General features: G+C 52.4%; 2 protein-coding genes across 2 annotated transcripts in view; both read left to right on the forward strand.

Moving 5' to 3' along the window:
• LOC123277996 (ral guanine nucleotide dissociation stimulator-like) overlaps positions 1–24,332 on the forward strand; it is a 59,215-nt gene that overhangs the window by 30,143 nt on the left and 4,740 nt on the right. The gene's annotated exons all lie outside the window — the stretch shown is intronic.
• Positions 9,808–17,109, forward strand: LOC123275654 (ral guanine nucleotide dissociation stimulator-like). Its single transcript, XM_070487461.1, has 5 exons — positions 9,808–9,884; positions 13,792–14,172; positions 14,485–14,541; positions 15,478–15,671; positions 16,194–17,109. Exons 1-5 carry the CDS (start codon positions 9,808–9,810, stop codon positions 16,433–16,435), a joined length of 951 nt encoding a protein of 316 aa, XP_070343562.1. The 3' UTR covers positions 16,436–17,109.

The following is a 24,332-nucleotide window of genomic DNA, read 5'->3' on the forward strand; positions in this document are numbered from 1 at the left end:
ATTCTGTTTTTCATACTGGCTGCATGGGTATGCACTCCAGGCAGCAGCATAGGCAGGGTCCCTAGTCTCAACAACCTCTGCAACACATGTTTTGTCCTGTCTTGTTCATTAGAGCCATTCTGATGACTGTGACGTGAGATCTCGTGGTAGTTTTGATTTCAACTTCCCTAAGAAGTGGTGAGATTGAACATCTTTTCATGCGCCTGTTGGCCATCTGTCTATGTGGGTCTGGAGTGGAGAGAGTCAGCGAGGTATGAGTGCCCCCGAAGTCAGTGAGCCAGTGCTCTGAGGCTTCCTGCCTGGCTGCCGGGCACTGTCTTTACAGGTCGTTCCTCAGAAGTTTGGAAAGGACAAGACACATCAGTCCTTCCTCTCCCTGACTCTACAGGAAGGGATGATGCGGCACCCGGCTGACACAAGCCAGCGCTGGGCCTGGGTGAGTGCAGGTGCTCAGCACACCAAGCACCCAGGGCCCAAGGACACCAAAGACAACCCCCGGTCCTACAAGGCCCTGGTACCAGTCCTGCTCCAGAAGGAATGTGTCTCCCCATCTCTGCCCCCAACCTGCCCGCACTGCCCAGCTCCTGTCTTGGCCACACTCAAAGTCACTGTCACCATAACTCTACGAATCCCAGAAAAGAGACTTTTCTCCCATTTCAGTTCATGTTTGGTCAAGGGGATCATTGCATTTTTCTACACATTTTCCTCTTTCACCCCATCCCCAAGTGTCCATGATGACCTCACAATCCTTCCACACTTTCTCCACGTCTCACACAGCCTCATGATGGACAAGGATGCTTTTCCCCAAAAGGATGTGTGGCTCATTGGGACATGTGTGTTGCTCTGTCTTTTGCCCTCGTGAGGAACATGTGCCCATGGCCCCTCCAGGTCAGGGGCTGGGGCCTCACTGAGCTGCACGACATTTTGGATGGCAGACTGTGGACGAGACTGATTCAGCCCTTCACTGCTGTGGGACTTCCTGTTGTCTTTTCATCAGTGCTGCACTGAACGTCCTGCCTGTCCTCCTGTCCCAATCCATCCCACTGCAGGGAAAGCCCCCGCCTTCTCCTCTCTGCAATGGGCTCTTTTGTCAGAAACCCCAGGGCTGATGCTCTTAACACACACAGGTGCTGTCAATTCTCCGCTAACACCTTGATCTGCTACTGGTACTGATACTAACATGTGTGTTCATTCCTCTGTCCCATTCTACCAGCAAGACCAGAAGTGTTTCCTACTCTGGGCACTCCTGTCCCACCTCTTGCTAGAAGTCACTGGGAGCTTGAGGCATTGCTCTGCCTGCCAGCCCCAAACCTCCTGGTGCCCAGGATGCTGTCTCTGATGCTGAGCCTCTCTTCTGTGCCACCCCAGGCTCTCGACACATCCACAGTGGAGAAGAGATCGTTTCCCAGGCTGTGGACGGTTCACAACACTCCACTCGAGCGTCTGGTGGCTCATCTTGTGCCCGCCTTCCTGCTGTGTGACACCACTTTTATCCACAGCTTCCTGTTGACATACACAGATGTGGCCACCACACAACAGGTCCTAGATGAGTTCTTTAATAGGTGAGTGCCCTGCCCCTCCCCAGGACTCTGTGGCTCCAGCTACCTGCATGCTGGGAGTCTTGGGGAGGTCTGCGTACCTCTCTAAGCCTCAGTTTGCTCCTCTGAATAATGGGGAGAACAGAGGAACAACCACCAAGGGCTATTGTAGGGACTCAATGAGCTCCTGCCTGGACGGCCCTTTGGAGAAGCTGAGCCCTATGAATGGTCAGCTGGATCGGCCCTCCAGGGCTCCATTCTAGGTGGGAGTCAGACAGTCACACAAGACTCCTCAGGCAGCTGCCATCCAGTACAGTCAATGTGATGCCCTCCTGTCTCCTCTAGTTACAGATTCATCCTCTTTTGTAGAGTGGACGACGCGCCCACCCGCCTATGGAAAAAGTGAGTGGGCACTGGATCAAGTGGGAGGGCCTCCCCTCTCCACACTGTGAAGGGAGTGTGGGGCATCTGATCGGGTTGCTGGCATCACCCGCCATCCCAACATCTTGTGATTCCTTCGGGCCGGCAGAGTTCTGACGGCTTCTCAAAGAAGAGAAGAAAACAGTCCAGAAAAACTCTGGAGGGGGCTGTGGGTGCTGTGGGAGCCCAGGCGGGAGTGGAGGAAGCTCCTACAGCACCCAGATGCATCCAATCCCCATCCCAGTCCCGCCTCCACTCCCCATCCTGGGACACAGAACAGGAGGTGTCTGAGCATCCTGCTCACTCATATCATAGAACCTCCACGGTGGGGGCTCCGCTGCGTCCCAGCGAGCCCACTCCATGCTCAGGGGCCAAATGACACCCTCCGTGTCAGCCCCTAGCAGGAGGGGAAGGTCACCCACATGGGTCACCTAGTGAATCAGGCAGCACAGAGGCACAGGAGCTAAAGGCTGAGGTGTTTGGAGGGCAGTAGGAAGCATGGGTGGGAGACAAAGGCCATTGTTCCCTCATCGGCCAGATATTCACTGCACCCTACTGTGAACCAGTGTGTGCAAGAACAGAGCAGATGGCCCCATGCCCTTCCCTCCTGGACTGGCATCCCAGTGGGATGTGCCAGGAGACACTCGAGGACTCGAGGACTGTGTCAGGCTTCCCTGAGGAAAAGGATGGGCGATCACGCCAGGGACCGAGTGCTCTCACTTCCCAAGGTGTTATCCCAGCCTCTCCTTGGAGACGCGACCTGTTCTGCCAAACTGGCCAGGTCGCACGCGCACGGAAAGTGGGACTGGACCCTGGCTGGGCAGGAGCAGGAGGCACTGGAGCCCAGGCCCCCACGGAGGTACCCTGGGAGGGCAGTGTGGAAGGAGAGGCCGGTTCTCTGACTCCGCTGCCCACCTGTCTCTCCTCAGGGCCTTGGCCTTCATTCTCAGCATGTGGATGGAATCCTATCCCCAGGACTTTTTCCAGCCCCCACACTTTCCCAGCTTGAGAAGGGTATTGGCCTTCCTTGCGTTCAGCATGCCAGGCTCGCAGGTGGAGCATCAAGCTTGCCTTCTGCTTTCACAGTTGCTGCACCCTGAGCCCAGCGAGGCAGAGAGTCAGGGTGAGCAGGACACGGGCTGCATGACACGGGTGTGTGTGGAGGCAATGTGGCTGGGCCGCTCAGCACAGAGCCTTCAGAGGCTGGGGTTAGGCTGGGAGCAATGAGCTGGCTCCCATCACAATTCCCACGGACTCCAGATACGGGAGACCTTCTGGAGGGTGGTTCATGTACTGAGTCTCCCTGATTGGTGAGCCGTTTCCCTTCCGTGGGAGGAACATGGAAAGACAGTCACGTTTGGTTTCCCTGTGTGTGTTTGTCCGTGCGTGTGTGTGTGTGTGTGTGTGTGTGTGTGTGTGTGTGTGTGTGGCATGGTTACTTTGGGGTATCTTTTTCTTTTCACCATTCACCCATGTTAATTCGTGATTGCAGTGACAGTACTTTATAACCCTACATAAACTTCAACTGTACGGCATTATATATTTCGATTTCTGTGTAGATTACAGCAGGTCCCCCACCCAATGACTAATTACAATTCGTCACCACACACATGTGCCTTGTCATGTGGATGTGGTTTTCTCTTCTTGGATCTGCAGCGCCAGCTCCTGAGAAAGATCCCAACCCAGCTGAACATCGCCCCCCTTCTCCAACTCTAGTGCCCACCGCACCTCAGAGCCACAGATCGACGTCCAGTGCCGCAGCCACCTCGAGTCTCAGCCCGGATTGCTCTTCAAGCAATGGAAAGACCATTCACGTCCTCCCAGTGACGAGCCTCAGCCCCTGGACCGTGGCCCCATCGCTGATTTCTGCCCCTTCCCCTTTACCGCCAGTTCATTAAAGTTCTGTTTTGTCTTGCACATGCTTAATGCTTGCCTTTAATTTTTCTTGTGATGTTCACTTCAACAGGATGTCATTCCTTGGTCCTTTCCAAATGTCCATTTCCCTGGCCAGGAGGACGCTCACAGTGCTGCCCGACCGTCATCCTGACCTCATTCAAGAACACTGTCGTGGGAGGGAAGGCCTCTCCCTGTTCTCCTCTCAGTCCTCCTCCCTCCCACCCCGTCCCTGGGGCCCGCTGAGCTTTCTGACTCTATGGATTTACCTCTGCTGGGCTGTGCAGCTGAGCGGATGCATCCAAGATGTGGCCTTTTGTGTGTGGCTAAGTAATATCTGAGGAGTATGATTAATCACTTTTTAAATTTAAGAAAACAGTTTTTTTAGGGAGAGAAATTCCTGCTCCATCAAAGCTTATGTATGAAAAATGAAGCCCCCATGTTGACTATTGTCTTTATCTGGGGATAGGCACCACATTTAAAGGGTGACACGAGAGCTGGAAACCAAGAGGGGAATGTGTGGGGCCGGGAGACACCTTTCACATTGTTTCCCTTCCTGGATGGGCCACGGATCAGTTTATGCAATGAGCAAATTACAAAATATGATTATCACATATTACACGCTTAGATTGATTACAAATATCTTAAGGAATAAAATACCTTATCTACGTTTTTCAGAATTTGGATTGATGATTGTTTTTCATTTAGTAAAATAATGTTTTAATGTGAGTAAGGAAAGAGGGTTCAATCCTCTGACTGGGAAATAAGTGTCCACAACAAGTGCCATCCATCTTTTCACTCTTCGCTCTACAGGGCAATGATCTGTGAGGACCCACGTGCCTGCACGTGTATAGGTGTGTGTGTTAAGCAGTGCGAGTGGGTTTGGTGGGCAGGAGCCCAGGGCTTTCCTATCCTAGGACCTGATGTCCCACAGGGGAACAGGGACACTCAGTCCTGTCCCCTTGTGCGTTCTCAGTGGCCACACATCGCCTTCTACCAAGCAGCCCTGGCTTTGAAGGATTGGACCATCTCCAATTGTTCCCTCCATAATTGTACTGGAATGTGCATCTGTTTTTGTAGAACAGAGCCCTAGAAGCAGACGTTCTGCCAACAACTGATACACCCATTTGGTGGGTTGGCTGCCATTTCCGATGTCTAGGCTTGCTTCATCAAGTTTGATCTTGTTTGGGAAAGCAGGGACTCCAGAGACATTGGAGGTGGCACCTGAAAGAGGTAGGCAGACAAGACAGGAGTGAAGCCATCAGGGCCCCTGGGAGTGGCCCATGGAGCCGAGAAGGACCGGCCCACACCCCTGCCTCAGGTTTCTTCCACCACAGTATCTTCTGCCCCCAGTCCTGGAACACAGATCAGCCAAGCCCCTTCCCGTGACACACCCCAGGCCCAGGCCCACCTGGGCCAGCCCATACCACATGCTCCAAGACTCAGCTTCTAGGGAGAGCAGCCAGGCCCTGCTTCTGGGCCAGAGAGACTGCAGGCTGGGCCACTCCTTTCTGCGCCCATCTCCACCCTGTCTTGGTCCCTTTCTCAGGAAGAGACCTCTAGGGGAAGGTCAGGGACACATTGACGTGACCTTGAAGGTGTCCATGCAGATAAAGCTTTGAGTTGCATCACCAACAACACTGGACCTTGTGTGAGCAAAAGAGACCTTTACAAAGCACAGCAGGGGCTGCTTGAGTGGCAGGCTGGGGAGAGCCTCGGTCAGGGCCTTTGGCACTGGGCAGAGCCCCCGAAACACCCCTCAGCCTCCTCCACCAAAAACGCCCTGCCCATGCCCATACCACTGCCCACCTTGGGGTCCCTCACATTCAGTATGTGCAAGGGAGGGGACTCTGCTTCCTGCTAAACAGTCCAAAGGAAGGGAAGTGGGGAGCCCTCATCTCCTTCCAAGTCAGCTTATGCGGGGTCCACTTCCTCCGAGGCTGTGGGGCAGGCCATGGGCAGCAATCTCTCTCTTCTCTGACAAAGGATGGAGCCCCCCAGTCAGAGACCATAGGTCATCACAGAGAGGAACAGGACCTTCCCTGGAGGGAGGGAGAGGAGCTCCCCTGGACAGGGAACAAGCAAGGCTGGAGAGAAGGGGGACCACGCAGAAGGGCTGCCATGGGCTGGGGCAGTGCCACAGCGGTGTCACTACACACACACACACACACACACACACACACACACACACAGTTTTCACCCTCTGAGGTAATGGAAGTGTTACCTATCTTTATTACAGAAATGATTCCCAGTATTGATGTATCCTAAATCATCATATTGTACTCCACCAAGTTAGACAAGGTTATATGTCCATTGAATCTCAATCAAGTGGGAAAAATTTTTTAGAAAGGATGAAAAGGTGACCTACAGAATGACAGAAAATATTTGCAAATCACATATCTGCTAAGAAGTGAACATCCAGAACATGTGAGAAACACATACAACCCAAAACCCGAACAAATAAATATACCTCATTGAAAAATGGGCACAGGATCTTGATCAGAGGTTTCTCCAAAGAAGACAGGTCAGTGGCCCAAAAGTCTAGGAAAAGATGTTGAACAACCCTCATCCACCATAAACAAGTGCAAATCAAAAGGAGATGTCACGTCACACCTGTTACCACGGCTCTCATCACACACTCACGCAAAAGATAGTGTTGGCGAGCATGTGAAGACATTGGAACCCTGGTGTATCCTGTCGTGCTAAAGGTAACATTGTGCAGCTGCTATAGGAAACTCTATGGAGATTCCCCAAAAGGATTCAACCTGGAAATCACATACACTCCACTAATTCCATTCCTAGGTATATATCCTCAAAATACCAAACAGGAACCTGAAGGGACACGGCCACTCCCATGTTCTTGGCAGTGTCGTTCACAAGAGCCATGCTGTGGAAGCGACCTAAGTGTCTGTCCACGGATGAAGAGGTACAGAAACTGTGGCACAGACCCACAAGGCAATATTACAGCGCCTTCGTAAAGAAGAAAATTCTGCTATAGGACACGACACGGATGAATCTGGAGGACATTATGTTAATGGAAGGAGACACTGACAGCGGGACAAAGAATGCATGGTTCCACTTGTGAGGGCTATCTGAAACAGTCAAACTCTCAGAGGCAGAGACTACAGTGGTGCTTGCCAGGGAGTGGCGGAGCAGAAAACAGTGAGCCACGTTTCAAGGGCTCCTACAGGACAACAAAGTGTATTGAGGGAATCCTTTCATGATACGAACAACAAAACACTTTAGAAAACAGAAAGTCTATCACTCAACATATTTGTATACTCGAATCCAAATTTAGCGAGTTATTCTAAAGACGTCATTAGCCTAACTGGGCAGTCACTTTGCATTGACCATGAATAATTCTCCCTGCCCTTTCAGATGTTTGAGGGGATGATTTCAAAGGCTGCCTAGTGTTCCTTATCATGTCATACATAACTAGCTGCTTCCATTGTCCCTGTCATCATCTTCCTCCAGCAAACATCTCTGGATGGTGTCTGGAAGTGGAGTACAATTGATAGCAGCTCCAGACAGCTTCCAAATCTAGAATGCTTCACTAGGAGCTTCTGGAGCACTTTCACTTTCTCCTTTCCACTTCGGGTGGCAGGCATTGACACCAGAACTCGTCTCCCTCTCTACATTGGGAGCTTCTCCCAGGGAAAGATGCCGCTCCATCACTTCTGCCTCCAACTCTTAGCACAGTGCCGACATATGCGAAAACCTCAACAGAGATACAAAGCACAAAATAAATCTAAACGAGAGACTCGTTGCAGAGAACTTCAACTGTCCATCAAAAATCCATCCTCCACTTCTTTGGGCACGCAGCTGGCTGCCATGGTCCGGCCTCCATGGTGGCCGATGACCACTCCTTTGCCAAGGGAAGAGAAAAGGAACTGACAGGTGCCGTTCTGGACCCGGCTGATAACATCCTCCTGGGTGACTTTCCTTCTGTTCTTTCCAATCATGCTGATGGATGCAGATGAGGATCATGTCATGGGAACAGAGAAGGCACACGAAGGAAGAAGGATGGGTTCCTGAAGGCCATGCGAAAGATTGTTGTCCCTGCAGTCAGAACACCCACCCCGCACTTGTATCTGGGAAAATAGATAGTGCTATGCTCCTGTAATTTGGGCTGTGTTTCGATAACTCATCACATGCCACCAAAAGTCTCAGTCACAGGACTAACTTCAGTCGTGATCCACCTAGCACATTGCAAATGATGGAAGTCTATTTGGCTCTAAGGACAGAGCCGGTCAGTGGTGAGATGGATCATCATTCCACACCTGTGCCCCGAGCACGTAATAGTGCTAGTGCTGAAAAGACCCAACAAGCGCCTGCCCCCCAGGAGCTCACAGTCTGGAGGGGTAGCTGGACAAAAGCACGAAAGGAAAACCACAGGAATGAAAGGAGCAGACGCCACCAGGAAAACAGGCCGATGCTGCAATGAGAGCCAGGTCCAGACGGAGAGGGGCCTGGACGGCTGCCACGAGGTGACGTTCATATTTGCAGCAGCATGACAAGGAGCCAGCCCTGCCTCAATCCAGGGCCCAGAAGCCTGTAGGAATGCCCAGCAGTGCAGACTCTTGGAGGCACAAGTGAGGTTGGCCAGAGAGGAGGTTAGAGAGCAGGGCAGCGTGGCTAGAAGGAGCTTGGCTGGAGAGTCAGGGAGGGAGGAGAGGGGAGAGCAAGACCAGGGCCAGGGGCAGGGCAACGGCGTTAGGCAGCTATCGTTATTGCTGTGTGACAACCTTTCCCCATCTTTACGGGCTTAACCAACGAACGTTGATTATGTGACAGTGGCACTGGACCAGGAATCCAGCAGCGCTCAGCTGGGAGCCTCTGCCAGATGCTCTCAGGGAGTGAGGCTGTGCTCTGAACTGAGGCAGGATCTGCTTCCCTCCCCCTCTGAGCACACTCTGGGTCCTGGAGGGCCCCCTTGCGACTCCAGGCCTGAGTGCCCCTCTGTCGGTGGGTCTCCTTCAGGGCCAGGCCTCAGCGGCCTCTCTAGAGCACAACCCAGAACACACAGTTCTGTTCCCCAGAGTGAGGGATCTGAGGGAGAGAGAAACAGGTGAGAGTGAGCAGAAGGAGAGCCCTGGACTGTTTGGGACCCAGCCTCAGAACTGCCTGCGCATCACTGTGCCCTCTCCCACGGGGTAGAGGGGAATCACGAACTTCAGGCCACACTAAAGTGGAGTGGATTCCAGCAGCATGTGTAGACCGAGCAGAGGGGATCACAGGAGGCCATTGAGGGAGAAGGAGAAGACCCCAGAGGCTCAAGGCCCTGGGCAGAATCACAGTCTAGTTCAAGGTGGAGCCAGGTGTGAACCCAGCTCGGCATCCTCAAGGATGGGGCCATGGCTGCTCCTGGGTTCCTCAGGGGGCTCTGAAAAGGCGGTATAGCTCTAACTGCAGACAGACGTGGAGAGGGCAGGGGGCTGAGGCTGAGAATTCAGCAGCCTTGATGGGCATTTGCCAAGTTTCTGCCTGAGGATGAGCCCAGGGCAGGCGAACACTTGAGTCTCCCCCATCCATGTCACTCCCAGGGTGGAGGAATCATGGGCCACCTTTGCTGAGCTCATGCTTATGCACTTCTGAACTCAATCCCACACTGGAGAATTGGGAAATTGAGGCCCATAGAGAGGGAGGCACTGGCCCACGGCACATGACAGGAAAGAGTCCAAGCAGAAGGCCGTATTCTGACATTCTAGGGCAAGACTCGAACCCTTCCAATAGGCTTTGCTGTGGACAACAGAAACCATCAGTTCTTGGGAAGCTTTTGCCCATCCCTTCCTCTGTGGAGGCTGTTTCCTCCTGGGCATCCAGGACGTGAGCAGTGACACACACATACACGCAGAGACCTTAGTTGGAAGGGCAGACTATGGGCTGGGCTCAGTAGAGAGGCAGACACAGGGCAGGAGAGGAGAGGAAGAAAAAAGCGGTTAGAGGCATTCCCAACATGGGACACCGTTCCTCCAATTTCACAGGTATTCTTCCACTCGGGCCTGAGGGCATCTCCAAGGAGTATGGGCTAGGGTAATCTCCACAGTGCAGACAGGAGGCAGAAAGGCCCTGTGAGGCACCATGGCTTCTCCAGGGTGAGGAACAGGGAAGAAGGAGCACTTGTGTCTGCATCTGTCTCAAAGCTGGGACCCTGGCTGCACCCAGACCTTCTCAGAGGCCTGTGGAGACAGGTGTTTTGGGGATCCTGTGGACACAGATGATACTGCATGGAGAAGGGGTTAAGCAGTGCCCTGCCCAGAGGACTGCTTGTGTGGGTCGTATCCGAGGAGGGGACTCAGGTCACAGTGGTCTCCAGGAAATGATGTAACCTCTTTCACAACAATGCCCACAGTGCAGGGGCCTCCCGTAACCAGGCAACCAGATCCTCACACTCAGCTCACTTGGCTGGAGACAACTGCTACGGAAAGATGTTTTCCTGCTGTATCCTGCCTTACCACGTCTATGGTCCCCGGAAGCCCCGGAGCCAAAACCTTTTCACTCGCTGTAAAGGTTGGCTTACGTCTCATACGCCACACCTATGGCCGTTTGCCAGGAGGTCATCAAAGGTAACACGAGGGGGCCTACATCGGGCTATCCAGCTCAGCCCACCTCTGTGAGCCCCCCTTAACAGCAGCCACCCTCCACCTTCCATGAGGGGGATCCTCACTTGGCGGGAACTGCTGGGTGCACAGCTGATCACCTGGTGCTGCTGCCATCTTCACATCCCAGGACAGGGCTGGCACCATGGAAAGGGGATTCCCAAGTTGCCTCTTGACTGGGCCAAGTTTCCTTCAATTCTTTTTCTGATGGGAGTCACCTTCGTTTATAGCATTACGTAGTTTCAGGGGTTCATCATTATATTGCGATTTCCGTGTAGATGACGTCGTGTTCACCACATAACGACTAATGACAATCCATCACCACACACATGTGCCTAATCACCCCTGTCACCCTCCTCCCTCCCCACTTCCTCGCTGGAACCCCCAATCCAATGCTTATCTCCTGTGATTGTTTGCTGCCGTTATCCCTGATTTATGAGAGTGTCATAAGGCTATTGGATTTTCTCCCTCTGAATTATTTCACTTAGCATAATACCCTCCAGGTCCATCCATGCTGTCACAGATGGCCAGATCTCCACCTTTCAGATGGTTGAGTAGTATTGCACGGTGCATATATGCCACATCTTCCTCATGGGTAACTAGGTTGCTTCCAAGTCTTGGCTATTGTGAAATATGCTGCAAGGAACACAGGCATGCTGACATCTTTATGCGTTCGTGTTTTCACATTCTTGAATAAATACCCTGTGGTGAAATAGCTGGGTCATAAGATAGTTCCGTTCTATATTTTCAGAGGAACCTCCATCCTGTTTTTCATACTGGCTGCATGGGTATGCACCCCAACCATCAGCGTAGGCAGGGTCCCTAAGAGCCACATCCTCTGCAAGACATGTTTTGTCCTGTCTTGTTCATTAGAGCCATTCTGACTGCTATGACGTGAGATATCGTTGTAGTTTTGATTTCCAATTCCCTAAGAAGTGGTGAGATTGAACATCTTTTCATGTGCCTGTTGGCCATCTGTCTATGTTCTCTGGAGAAATGTCTGTTCAGGTCTTTTGCCCATTCCTTAAGGGGGTGGTTAGTTATTTCCTGGTAGAGGTGTATGAGTTCTCTACAGATTTTGGATATTGACCCATCATCACATGTAGCCTGCAAATGTCGTCTCCAGATTGTTAGGTTGTCTTTTCATCTGTTGGTGGTTTCCTTTGCTGTGCAGAAGCATTTTAGATTGATGTAGACCCATTTGTTTAACTTTTCCATCATTTTCCAGACCTGGCCAAACACGGTACTGGAAAATATGCCGCTCACACCAATAGCCAAGCGCATACTGCCTTTGATTTCCTCTAAACATTTCATTGGTCTCTGAGCATCTTTAGGACTCTTTATCGGAACTCGTTGTCAGCTAGATTCTTGATTTCTATGTCATACCCTTGTTTTTCTAGAGTATTGTCCTGTAGCCTTATTTCGAATGTTTTCTTTTGTCTCGTACCTTGTCTCTTTCTCTATTCTTCTATCAAACTATTAGGTAGGTCAGCCGTGCCTTCCGAACTTGGAGAGTTGGTATTATGGAAGAGATGACTTATGAGGCCCAGCAGTGTGCTTCCCTCTACTCAAAACTTCCGAAACTTACAGGAGAATCCCCTGTTTGGGCTACGTGTATCCCCCTGTTGAGGCTTGGTTGCTATTGCCACAGGTGCCAAGCTAGGCAAGGATGTGCCCCGGGCAGGCTGGCTGGTATACTCATCTGCCTGTGGCTGTGATGGTCCTTTCAGTCATTTATGGGCATGGGGTGCCCCAGCACAGTTGCCTGCCAGGTCCAATGGCTCATTCCTGTTGAAGCTTTTCTGCTGAGTGAGCTGGCGCCCATCATGGCTGGCTCCTAGTCACAGGTGAAGAAGCTTGCTGCAGGCTTCAGGCCTGCAAGGCTGTTGTCAGAACTCTCAGGGTTGCAGCTGAGTGGGGCTGGCCCCAGGCATGGAAGATCCCAATATTTTCAGGCTTTGGAAGGTGGGGCCTATCCCCTATGTGGCTGTTGTAGAAGCTGCTTATTGCAGTAATGCTCCCCGCCCAGCTCAGATCCCCTACTCCACCAGGAAAGGCTGCAAACCTTAAGGGAGCTCCCAACTGGCCCTGAAGAGTTATGGCTCAAAGATGGCTTTGTTCCTCTCCAGAAAGGAATTCTGCCTCTTCCAGCTCAGTCAGCACTGTCCCCTTTGATGAGCATGTTTTCATCCAGTTTTCAGTTCTTTATGAGCAGTAATTGTTCCAAGAGCAGCTGTAAATTCATTGCATCCATGGGTGGAGGAGAGTTCAGCGTCCACCAAGACCAACATCTTGACAGCGTCCTGGGCGAATGTTAACCTAAGGCCCTCAGGCTGCCATCTGATTCCCTCCTTGACGGAGATCTGTGCAGATGGTGGGGGCTGTGTGTCTGGAGTGGAGAGAGTCACCGAGGTGTGAGAGCCCCCAAAGTGACTCAGCCAGTGCTCTGAGGCTTCCTGCCTGGCTGCTGGGCACTGTCTTTACAGATCGTTCCTCAGGAGTTCAGAAAGGACAAGACACATCAGTCCTTCCTCTCCCTGACTCTACAGGAAGGGATGATGCGGCACCAGGCCGACACAAGCCAGTGCTGGTCCTGGGTGACTGCAGGTGCTCAGCACACCCAGCACCCAGGGCTGAAGGACACAAAAGACAACCCTAGGTCCTACAAGGCTATGATACCAGTCCTGCTCCAGAAGGAATCTGTCTCCCCATCTCTGCCCCCAACCTGCCCACACTGTCCAGCTCCTGTCTTGGCCACATTCAAAGTCACTGTCACCATAACTCTACGAATCCCAGCAAAGAGACTTTTCTCCCATTTCACCTCATGTTTGGTCAAGGGGATCGTTGCATTTTTCTACACATTTTCCTCTTTCACCCCATCCCCAAGTGTCCATCACGCTCTCACAATCCTTCCACACCTTCTCCAAGTCTCACACATCCTTATGATGGACAAGGATGCTATTTCCCAAAAGGATGTGTGGCTCATTGGGACATGTGTGTTGCTCTGTCTTTTGCCCTCCTGAGGAACGTGTTCCCACGGCCCCTCCAGGTCAAGGGCCGGGGCCTCACTGACCTGCAGGACATTTTGGATGGCAGACCATGGATCAGACTGATCCAGCCCTTCACTGCTGTGGGACCTTGTGTTGTCTTTTCATCAGTGTTGCACTGAACGTCCTGCCTGTCCTCCTGTCCCGATCCATCCAACCCCAGGGAAAGTGCCGGCCTTCTCCTCTCTGCAATGGGCTCTTTTGTAGAAACCCCAGGGCTGACGCTCTTAACACACACAGGTGCTGTCAGTTCTCCGCTAACACCTTGATCTGCTACTGATACTGATACTAAAGGTTCATTCATTCCCCCGTCCGATTCTACCCGCGAGACCAGAAGTTTTTCCTACTCTGGGCACTCCTGTCCCACCTCTTGCTAGAAGTCACTGGGGGCTTGAGGCATTGCTCTGACCGCCAGCCCCCAAACCTCCTGGTGCCCACGGTGCTGCTTCTGATGCTGAGCCTCTCCTCTGTGCCACTGCAGGCTCTCGACGCATCCACAGTGGACAAGAAACCATTTCCCAGGCTGTGGACGGTTCACAACACTGCACTCGAGCGTCTGGTGGCTCACCTTGTGCCTGCCTTCCTGCTGGGTGACACCACTTTTATCCACAGCTTCCTGTTGACATACATAGCTGTCGCCACCACACAAGAGGTGCTAGATGAGTTCTTTAATAGGTGAGTGCCCTGCCCCTCCCCAGGACTCTGGGGCTCCCACTACCAGCAGGCTGGGAGTCTTGGGGAGGTCCGCGTACCTCTCTGAGCCTCAGTTTGCTCCTCTGAATAATGGGGAGAAGAGAGGAACAATCACCTAGTGCTATTGTAGGGACTCAATGAGCTCCTGCCTGGACGAGAAGCTGGGCCCTATGAAAGGTCAGATGGATCGGCCCTCCAGGGCTCCGTTCTAGTCGGGAGTCAGACAATCACACGAGACTCCTTAGGCAGCTGCCATCCAGTACAGTCAATGTGATGCCCTCCTGTCTCCTCTAGTTACAGATTCATCCTCTATTGCAGAGTGGACGACGTGCACACCCGACGATGGAAAAAGTGAGTGGGCACTGGATCAAGTGGGAGGGCCTCTTGTCTCCACACTTTGAGGGGAGTGTCAAGCCATTGATCGGGGGGCTGGCAGGACCTGCCATCCCAACATCTTGTGATTCCTTCGGGCCAGCAGAGTTCTGAGGGCTTCTCAAAGAAGAGAAGAAAACAGTCCAGGAGAGCTCTGGAGGGGGCTGTGGGTGCTGTGGGAGCCCATGGGAGAGTGGAGTCAGCCCCTACAGCACCCAGATCCACCACTCCACATCCCAGTCCCGCCTCCACTCCCCATCCTGGGACACAGAACAGGAGGTGTCTAAGCATCCTGCTCACTCATGTGGTAGAACCTCCACAGTGGGTGATCCCCTGCATCCCAGCGAGCCCACTCCGTACTCAGGGGCCAAATGACACCCTCCGTGTAAGCCCCTAGCGGCACGGGAGGTCACCCACATGGGGCACCTTGTGAATCAGGCAGCACGCAGACAGAGGAGCTAAAGGCTGAGGTGTTTGGAGGGCAGTGGGAAGCAAAGGCAGGAAACAAAGGCCCTTGTTCCCTCATCGGTCAGATGTTCACTGCGCCCTACTGTGTGCCAGTGCATGCAAGAACAGAGCAGACTGACCACTGCCTGCCATCCTGGACAGGCATCCCAGTGGGATGTGCCAGGAGACACTCGAGGACTGTGTCAGCCTTCTCTGAGGAAAAGGATGGGTGATCACACCAGGGACCAAGTGCTCACACTTCCCAAGGTGTTTTCCCAGCCTCTCCTTGGAGACGCGGTGTGTTCCACCAAGCTGGCCCAGTTGCAGGTGCACAGAAAGTGGGACTGACCCCTGCACGGGCAGCAGCAGGAGGCACAGGAGCCCTGGCCCCCACGCAGGTACCCTGGGAGGGCAGTGTGGAAGGAGAGGCCAGTTCTCTGACTCCGCTGCCCACCTGTCTCTCCTCAGGGCCTTGGCCTTCATTCTCGGCACGTGGATGGAATCCTATCCCCAGGACTTTTGCCAGCCCCCAGACTTTCCCAGCTTGAGAAGGGTATTGGCCTTCCTCGCGTTCAGCATGCCAGGCTCGCAGGTGGTGCATCAAGCTCGCCTTCTGCTTTCACAGTTGCTGCACCCTGAACCCAGCGAGGCAGAGAGTCAGGGTGAGCAGGACACGGGCTGTGTGACACGGGCGTGTGTGGAGGCAATGTGGCCAGGCCGCTCAGCACAGAGCCTTCAGAGGCTGGGGTTAGGCTGGGAGCAATGAGCTGGCTCCCATCACAATTCCCACGGACTCCAGATACGGGAGACCTTCTGGAGGGTGGTTCGTGTACTGAGTCTCCCTGATTGGTGAGCCGTTTCCCTTCCGTGGGAGGAACATGGAAAGACAGTCACGTTTGGTTTCCCTGTGTGTGTTTGTCCGTGCGTGTGTGTGTGTGTGTGTGTATGTGTGTGTGTGGCATGGTTACTTTGGGGTATCTTTTTCTTTTCACCATTCACCCATGTTAATTCGTGATTGCAGTGACAGTACTTTATAACCCTACATAAACTTCAACTGTACGGCGTTATATATTTCGATTTCTTGTAGATTACAGCAGGTCCCCCACCCAATGACTAATTACAATCCGTCACCACACACGTGTGCCTTGTCATGTGGATGTGGTTTTCTCTTCTTGGATCTGCAGCGCCAGCTCCTGAGAAAGATCCTAACCCAGCTGAACATCGCCCCCCTGCTCCAACTCTAGTGCCCACCACACCTCAGAGCCACAGATCGACGTCCAGCGCCGCAGCCGCCTCGAGCCTCAGCCCGGATGGCACTTCAAGTGATGGAAAGACCATTCACGTCCTCCCAGCGACGAGCCTCGGCCCCTGTACCGTGGCCCCATCGCTGATTTCTGCCCCTTCCCCTTTACCGCCAGTTCATTAAAGTTCTGTTTTGTCTTGCACATACTGCATGCTTTCCTTTAATTTCTCTTGTGATGTTCAGTTCAACAGGATGTCATTCCTTGGGCCTTTCCAAATGTCCATTTCCCTGGCCAGGAGGACGCTCACAGTGTTGCCCGACCGTCATCCTGACCTCATTCAAGAACACTGTCGTGGGAGGGAAGGCCTCTCCCTGTTCTCCTCTCAGTCCTCCTCCCTCCCACCCCGTCCCTGAGGCCCGCTGAGCTTTCTGACTCTATGGACTTACCTCTGCTGGGCTGTGCAGCTGAGCGGATGCATCCAAGATGTGGCCTTTTGTGTGTGGCTAAGTAATATCTGAGGAGTATGATTAATCACTTTTTAAATTCAAGAAAACAGTTTTTATTAGGGAGAAAAATCCCTGCTCCATCAAAGCTTATGTATGAAAAATGAAGCCCCCATGTTGACTATTGTCTTTATCTGGGGATAGGCACCACATTTAAAGGGTGACACGAGAGCTGGAAACCAAGAGGGGAATGTGTGGGGCCGGGAGACACCTTTCACATCGTTTTCCTTCCTGGATGAGCCACGGATCAGTTTATGCAATGAGAAAATTACAAAATATGATTATCGCGTATTACATGCTTAGATTGATTACAAATATCTTAAGGAATAAAATACCTTATCTACGTTTTTCAGAATTTGGATTGATGATTGTTTTTCATTTAGTAAAATAATGTTTTAATGTGAGTAAGGAAAGAGGGTCCACTCCTCCGACTGGGAAATAATTGCCCACAACAAGTGCCATCCATCTTTTCACTCTTCGCTCTACAGGGCAATGATCTGTGAGGACCCACGTGCAGGCATGTGTATAGGTGTGTGTGTTAAGCAGTGCGAGTGGGTTTGGTGGGCAGGAGCCCAGGGCTTTCCTGTCCTAGGACCTGATGTCCCACAGGGGAACAGGGACACTCAGTCCTGTCCCCTTGTGCGTTCTCAGTGGCCACACATCGCCTTCTACCAAGCAGCCCCGGCTTTGAAGGATTGGACCATCTCCAATTGTTCCCTCCATAATTGTACTGGAATGTGCATCTGTGTCCACACGTCTCTGTTTTTGTAGAACAGAGCCCTAGAAGCAGACGTTCTGCCAACAACTGATACACCCATTTGGTGGGTTGGCTGCCATTTCCGATGTCTAGGCTTTCTTCATCAAGTTTGATCTTGTTTGGGAAAGCAGGGACTCCAGAGACATTGCAGGTTGCACGTGAAGGGTGGAAGCTGACAAGACAGGAGTGAGGCCATCAGGGCCCCTGAGAGTGGCCCATGGAGCCCAGAAGGGCCTGCCCAACGTCCACCAGGTTTCCTCCCCCACAGCATCTTCTGCCCCCAGTCCTGGAACCCTCTCCACCAAGCCCCTTCCCATGAAACACCCCACGCCCAGGCCCACCTGGGCCAGCCCAACCCACATGCTCCACGATTCAGCTTCTAGGTAGGGCAGCCAGGCCCTGCTTCCCAGCCAAAGGAGACTGTAGGCCAGGCCACTCCTTTCTGCGCCCATTTCCACCTGGTCTGGGTCCCCTTCTCAGGAAGAAACCTCTAGGGGAAGGTCAGGGACACATCGACGTGACCTTGAACATGTCCATCCAGAGAAAGCTTTGAGTTGCATCACCAACAACACTTGACCTTGTGTGAGCAGAGGAGACCTTTAGGAAGCACAGTAGAGGCTGCTGGAGCTGCGGGCACAGGGGAGCCTCGGTCAGGGCATTTGGCCCTGGGCAGAGCCCCCGAAACACCCCTCAGGCTCACCCACAAGCAGCACCCTGCCCCCACCCCTGCCGCTGCCCAACTTGGGGTCCCTCACATTCAGTATGTGCAAGGGAGGGGACTCTGCTTCCTGCTAAACAGTCCAAAGGAAGGGAAGTGGCGAGCCCTCCCCTCCTTCCAAGTCAGCTTATGCAGGGTCCACTTCCTCCGAGGCTGTGGGGCAGGCCATGGGCGGCAATCTCTCTCTTCTCTCACACAGGATGGAGCCCCCCAGTCAGAGACCATAGGTCATCACAGAGAGGAAACAGGACCTTCCCTGGAGGGAGGGAGAGGAGCTCCCCTGGACAGGGAATAAGCAAGGCAGGAGAGAAGGGGGACCACGCAGAAGGGCTGCCATGGGCTGGGGCAGTGCCACAGCGGTGTCACTACACACACACACACACACACACACACACACAATTTTTACCCTCTGAGGTAATGGAAGTGTTACCTATCTTTATTACAGAAATGATTCCCAGTATTGATGTATCCTAAATCATCATATTGTACTCCACAAACTCAGACAAGGTTATGTGTCCATTAAATCTCAATCAAGCTGGAAAAATTTTTTGGAAAGGATGAAAAGGTGACCTACGGAATGACAGGAAATATTTGCAAATCACGTATCTGCTAAGGGGTGAACATCCAGAACATGTGAGAAACACATACAACCCAAAACCCGAACAAATAAATTTACCTCATTGAAAAATGGGCACAGGATCTTGAACAGACATTTCTCCAAAGTAGACAGGTCAGTGGGCCAAAAGTCTAGGAAAAGATGTTGAACATCCATCACCCACCATAAGCAAGTGCAAATCAAAAGGAGATGTCACGTCACACCTGTTATCACGGCTCTCGTCACACACTCACGCAAAAGATACTGTTGGCGAGCATGTGAAGACAGTGGAACCCTGGTGTATCCCGTCGTGCTAAAGGTAACATTGTGCAGCTGCTATGGGAAACTCTATGGAGATTCCCCAAAAGGATTCAACCTGGAAATCACATACACTCCACTAATTCCATTCCTAGGTATATATCCTCAAAATTCCAAACCGGAACCTGAAGGGACACAGGCACTCCCATGTTCTCAACAGTGTCGTTCACAAGAGCCAGGCTGTGGAAATGACCTAAGCGTCTGTCCATGGATGAAGGGGTACAGAAACTGTGGCACAGACCCACAAGGCAATATTACAGCACCTTCGTAAAGAAGAAAATTCTGCTATAGGACACGACACGGATGAATCTGGAGGACATTATGTTAATGGAAGGAGACACTGACAGAGGGACAAAGAATGCATGGTTCCACTTGTGAGGGCTATCTGAAACAGTCAAACTCTCAGAGGCAGAGACTACAGTGGTGCTTGCCAGGGAGTGGCGGAGCAGAAAACAGTGAGCCACGTTTCAAGGGCTCCTACAGGACAACAAAGTGTATTGAGGGAATCCTTTCATGATACGAACAACAAAACACTTTAGAAAACAGAAAGTCTATCACTCAACATATTTGTATACTCGAATCCAAATTTAGAGAGTTATTCTAAAGATGGCATTAGCCTAACTGGGCACTTTGCATTGAACATGAATAATTCTCCCTGCCCTTTCAGATGTTTGAGGGGATGATTTCAATGGCTGCCTAGGGTTCCATATCATGTCTCGTACATAACTAGCTGTTTCCATTGTCCCTGTCATCATCTTCCTCCAGCAAACATCTCTGGATGGTGTCTGGAAGTGGAGTTCAATTGTTCGCAGCTCCAGACAGCTTCCAAATCTAGAATGCTTCACGGAGCTTCCAGAGCACTTTCACTTTCTCCTTTCCACTTCGGGTGGCAGGCATTGACACCAGAACTCATTTCCATCTCTACATTGGGAGCTTCTCCCGGGGAAAGATGCCGCTCTGTCACTTCTGCCTCCAACTCTTGGCACGGTGCTGACATATGGGAAAACCTCAACAGAGATACAAGGCACAAAATAAATCTAAACGAGAGACTCATTGTTGCAGACAACTTCAACTGTCCATCAAGATCCATCCTCCACTTCTTGGGGCATGTGGTTGGATGCCGTGGTTCAGCCTCTGTGGTGGCCGATGACCACTTCTTTGCCGAGGGAAGAGAAAAGGTACTGACAGGTGCCGTTCCGGACCTGGATGATAACATCCTCCTGGGTGACTTTCCTTCTGTTCTTTCCAATTCTGCTGATGGATGCAGATGAGGATCATGTCCGAGGGAGGGAGAAGGCACACGATGGAAGAACGATGTGTTCCTGAAGGCCATGCGAAAGATTGTGGTCCCTCCAGTTGGAACACCCACCATGCACTGGTATCTGGGAAAATAGATAGTGCTATGCTCCTGTAATTTGGGCTGAGTTTCAATAACTCATCACATGCCAGCAAAAGTCTCAGTCACAGGACTAACTTCAGTCGTGATCCACCTAGCACATTCCAAATGATGGAAGTCTATTTGGCTCTAAGGACAGAGCCGGTCAGTGGTGGGATGGATCATCATTCCACACCTGTGCCCCGAGCACGTAATAGTGCTAGTGCTGAAAAGACCCAACAAGCGCCTGCCCCCCAGGAGCTCACAGTCTGGAGGGGTAGCTGGACAAAAGCACGAAAGGAAAACCACAGGAATGAAAGAAGCAGACGCCACCAGGAAAACAGGCCGATGCTGCAATGAGAGCCAGGTCCAGACGGAGAGGGGCCTGGACGGCTGCCACGAGGTGACGTTCATATTTGCAGCAGCATGACAAGGAGCCAGCCCTGCATCAAGCCAGGGCTCCGTAGCCTGTAGGAACACCCAGCAGTACAGATCTTGGAGGCACAAGTGAGGTTGGCCAGAGAGGAGGTCAGAGAGCAGGGCAGCGTGGCTAGAAGGAGCTTGGCTGGAGAGTCAGGGAGGGAGGAGAGGGGAGAGCAAGACCAGGGCCAGGGGCAGGGCAACGGCGTTAGGCAGCTATCGTTAGTGCTGTGTGACAACCCTTCCCCATCTTTACGGGCTTAACCAACGAACGTTGATTATGTGACAGTGGCACTGGACCAGAAATCCAGCAGCGCTCAGCTGGGAGCTTCTGCCAGATGCTCTCAGGGGGTCAGGCTGTGCTCTGAACTGAGGCAGGATCTGGTTCCCTCCCGCTCTGAGCGCACTCTGGGGTCCTGGAGGGACCCCTTGCAACTGGAGGCCTGAGTGCCCCTCTGTCGGTGGGTCTCCTTCAGGGCCAGGCCTCAGCAGCCTCTCTAGAGCACAACCCAGAACACACAGGCCTGTTCCCCACAGTGAGGGATGGGAGGGAGAACGCGAGCACAGGTCGGAGCCAGCGGGACCGGAGCCCCAGACTGTTTGGCACCCAGTCTCAGAACTGGTTTCGCATCACTGTGCCCTCTTCCATGGTGTAGATGGGAATCACGAACTTCAGGCCAGACTAATGGGGAGTGGATTCCAGCAGCATGTGTAGACCGAGCAGAGGGGATCACAGGAGGCCACCGAGGGAGAAGGAGAGCACCTCACAGGCTCAATGCCCTGGACAGAATCACAGTCTAGTTCAAGGTGGAGCCAGGTGTGAACCCAGCTCGGCATCCTCAAGGATGGGGCCCTGGCTCTCCCAGGCTTCCACAGGGGGCTCTGAAAAGGCGGTGTAGCTCTAACTGCAGACAGATGTGGAGAGGGCAGGGGGCTGAGACTGAGAAGTCGGCAGCCATGACGGGCATTTGGCAAGTTCTTGCCTGAGGAGGAGCCCAGGGCAGGCGAACACTTCAGTGTCCCTCTGTCGATGTCACTCCCAGGGTGGAGGGAGCAGGCACCACCTTTGCTGAGCTCATGCTTATGCACTTCTGAACTCAGTCCCTCACTGGAGAATTGGGAAACTGAGGCCCATAGACAGGTAAGCACTGGCCCACGGCACATGACAGACAAGAGTCCAAGCAGAAGGAAGTATTCTGACATTCTAGGGCAAGACTCGAACCCTTCCCATAGGCTTTGCTGTGGAAAAGAGAAGGCGTCAGTTCTTAGGAAGCTCTTGCCCATCCCTTCCTCTGTGGAGGCTGCTTCCTCCTGGGCATCCAGGACGTGAGCAGTGACACACACGTACACACAGAGACCTTAGACGGAAGGGCGGACTATGGGGTGGGCTCAGAAGAGAGGCAGACACAGGGGAGGTGAGGAGAGGAAGAAAAAAGCGGTTAGAGGCATTCCCTACATGGGACACCGCTCCTCCAATTTCACAGGTATTCTCCCACTCGGGCCTGAGGGCATCTCCAAGGAGTGTGGGCTAGGATAATCGCCCCCATGCAGACTGGAGGCAGAATGGCCCCGCGGGGGAGGCCCCATGGCTTCTCCAGGATGAGGAACAGGGAAGAAGGAGCACTTGTGTCTGCGTCTGTCTCAAAGCTGGGACCCTGGCTGCACCCAGACCTTCTCGGAGGCCTGTGGAGACAGGTGGTTTGGGGATCCTGGGGACACATATGATACTGCATGGAAAAGGGGGCGAGCAGTGCCCTGCCCAGAGGACTGCTTGCATGGGTGGTATCCAAGGAGGTGGCTCAGATCACCGTGGTCTCCAGGCAGTGATGTAACCTCTTTCACAACAATGCCCACAGTGCAGGGGCCTCCTGTAAACAGGCACCCAGATCCTCACACTCAGCTCACTTGGCTGGAGACAACTGCTACGGAAAGATGTTTTCCTGCTGTATCCTGCCTTATCACGTCTATGGTCCCCAGATGACCCGGAGCCAAAACCTTTTTACTCGTTTTAAAGGGTGGCTCACCTCTCATATGCCACACCTATGGCCGTTTGCCAGGAGATCATCAAAGGTAACACGAGGGGGGCCTACATCAGGCTATCCAGCTCAGGCCACTTCTGTGAGCCCCCACTGAACGGCCCCCACCCTCTCCCTTCCGTGGGGGGGATCCTCACTTGGCGGGAACTGCTGGGTGTACAGCTGATCACCTGGTGCTGCTGCCATCTTCACATCCCAGGACAGGGCTGGCACCATGGAAAGGGGATTCCCAAGTTGCGTCTTAACTGGGCCAAGTTTCCTTCAATTCTTTTTCTGATGGGAGTCACCTTCGTTTATAGCATTACGTAGTTTCAGGGGTTCATCATTATATTGCGATTTCCGTGTAGATGACGTCGTGTTCACCACATAACGACTAATGACAATCCATCACCACACACATGTGCCTAATCACCCCTGTCACCCTCCTCCCTCCCCACTTCCTCTCGGGAACCCCCAATCCAATGCCTATCTCCTGTGATTCTTTGCTGCCGTCATCCCTGATTTATGAGAGTAGTCACAAGGCTATTGGACTTTCTCCCTCTGAATTATTTCTCTTAGCATAATACCCTCCACGCCGCCCATCCATGCTGTCACAGAAGGCCAGATCTCCTCCTTTCGGATGACTGAGTAGTATTGCACGGTGTATATATGCCACATCTTCCTCATGGGCAACTAGGTTGCTGCCAAGTCTTGGCTATTGTGAAATATGCTGCAAGTTACACAGGCATGCTGACATCTTTACCCATTCGTGTTTTCACATTCTTGAATACATACCCTGTGGTGGAACAGCTGGGTCATACTGTAGTTCCATTCTTAATTTTCAGAGGAATCTCCATCCTGTTTTTCATACTGGCTGCATGGGTATGCAATCCAGGCAGCAGCGTAGGCAGGGTCCCTAGTCTCAACAACCTCTGCAACACATGTTTTGTCCTGTCTTGTTCATTAGAGCCATTCTGATGACTGTGACGTGAGATCTCGTGGTAGTTTTGATTTCAACTTCCCTAAGAAGTGGTGAGATTGAACATCTTTTCATGTGCCTGTTGGCCATCTGTCTATGTTCTCTGGAGAAATGTCTGTTCAGGTCTTTTGCCCATTCCTTAAGGGGGTGGTTAGTTATTTCCTGGTAGAGGTGTATGAGTTCTCTACAGATTTTGGATATTGACCCATCATCACATGTAGTCTGCAAATGTCTCCCGATTGTTAGGTTGTCTTTTCATCTGTTGGTGGTTTCCTTTGCTGTGCAGAAGCATTTTAGATTGATGTAGACCCACTTGTTTAATTTTTCCATCATTTTCCAGGCCTGGCCAGACACGGTACTGGAAAATATGCCGCTCACGCCAATAGCCAATCGCATACT

The sequence above is a fragment of the Equus asinus genome, chromosome 17 (genome assembly GCF_041296235.1).
Source record: "Equus asinus isolate D_3611 breed Donkey chromosome 17, EquAss-T2T_v2, whole genome shotgun sequence".
NCBI classification, from domain to species: domain Eukaryota; kingdom Metazoa; phylum Chordata; class Mammalia; order Perissodactyla; family Equidae; genus Equus; species Equus asinus.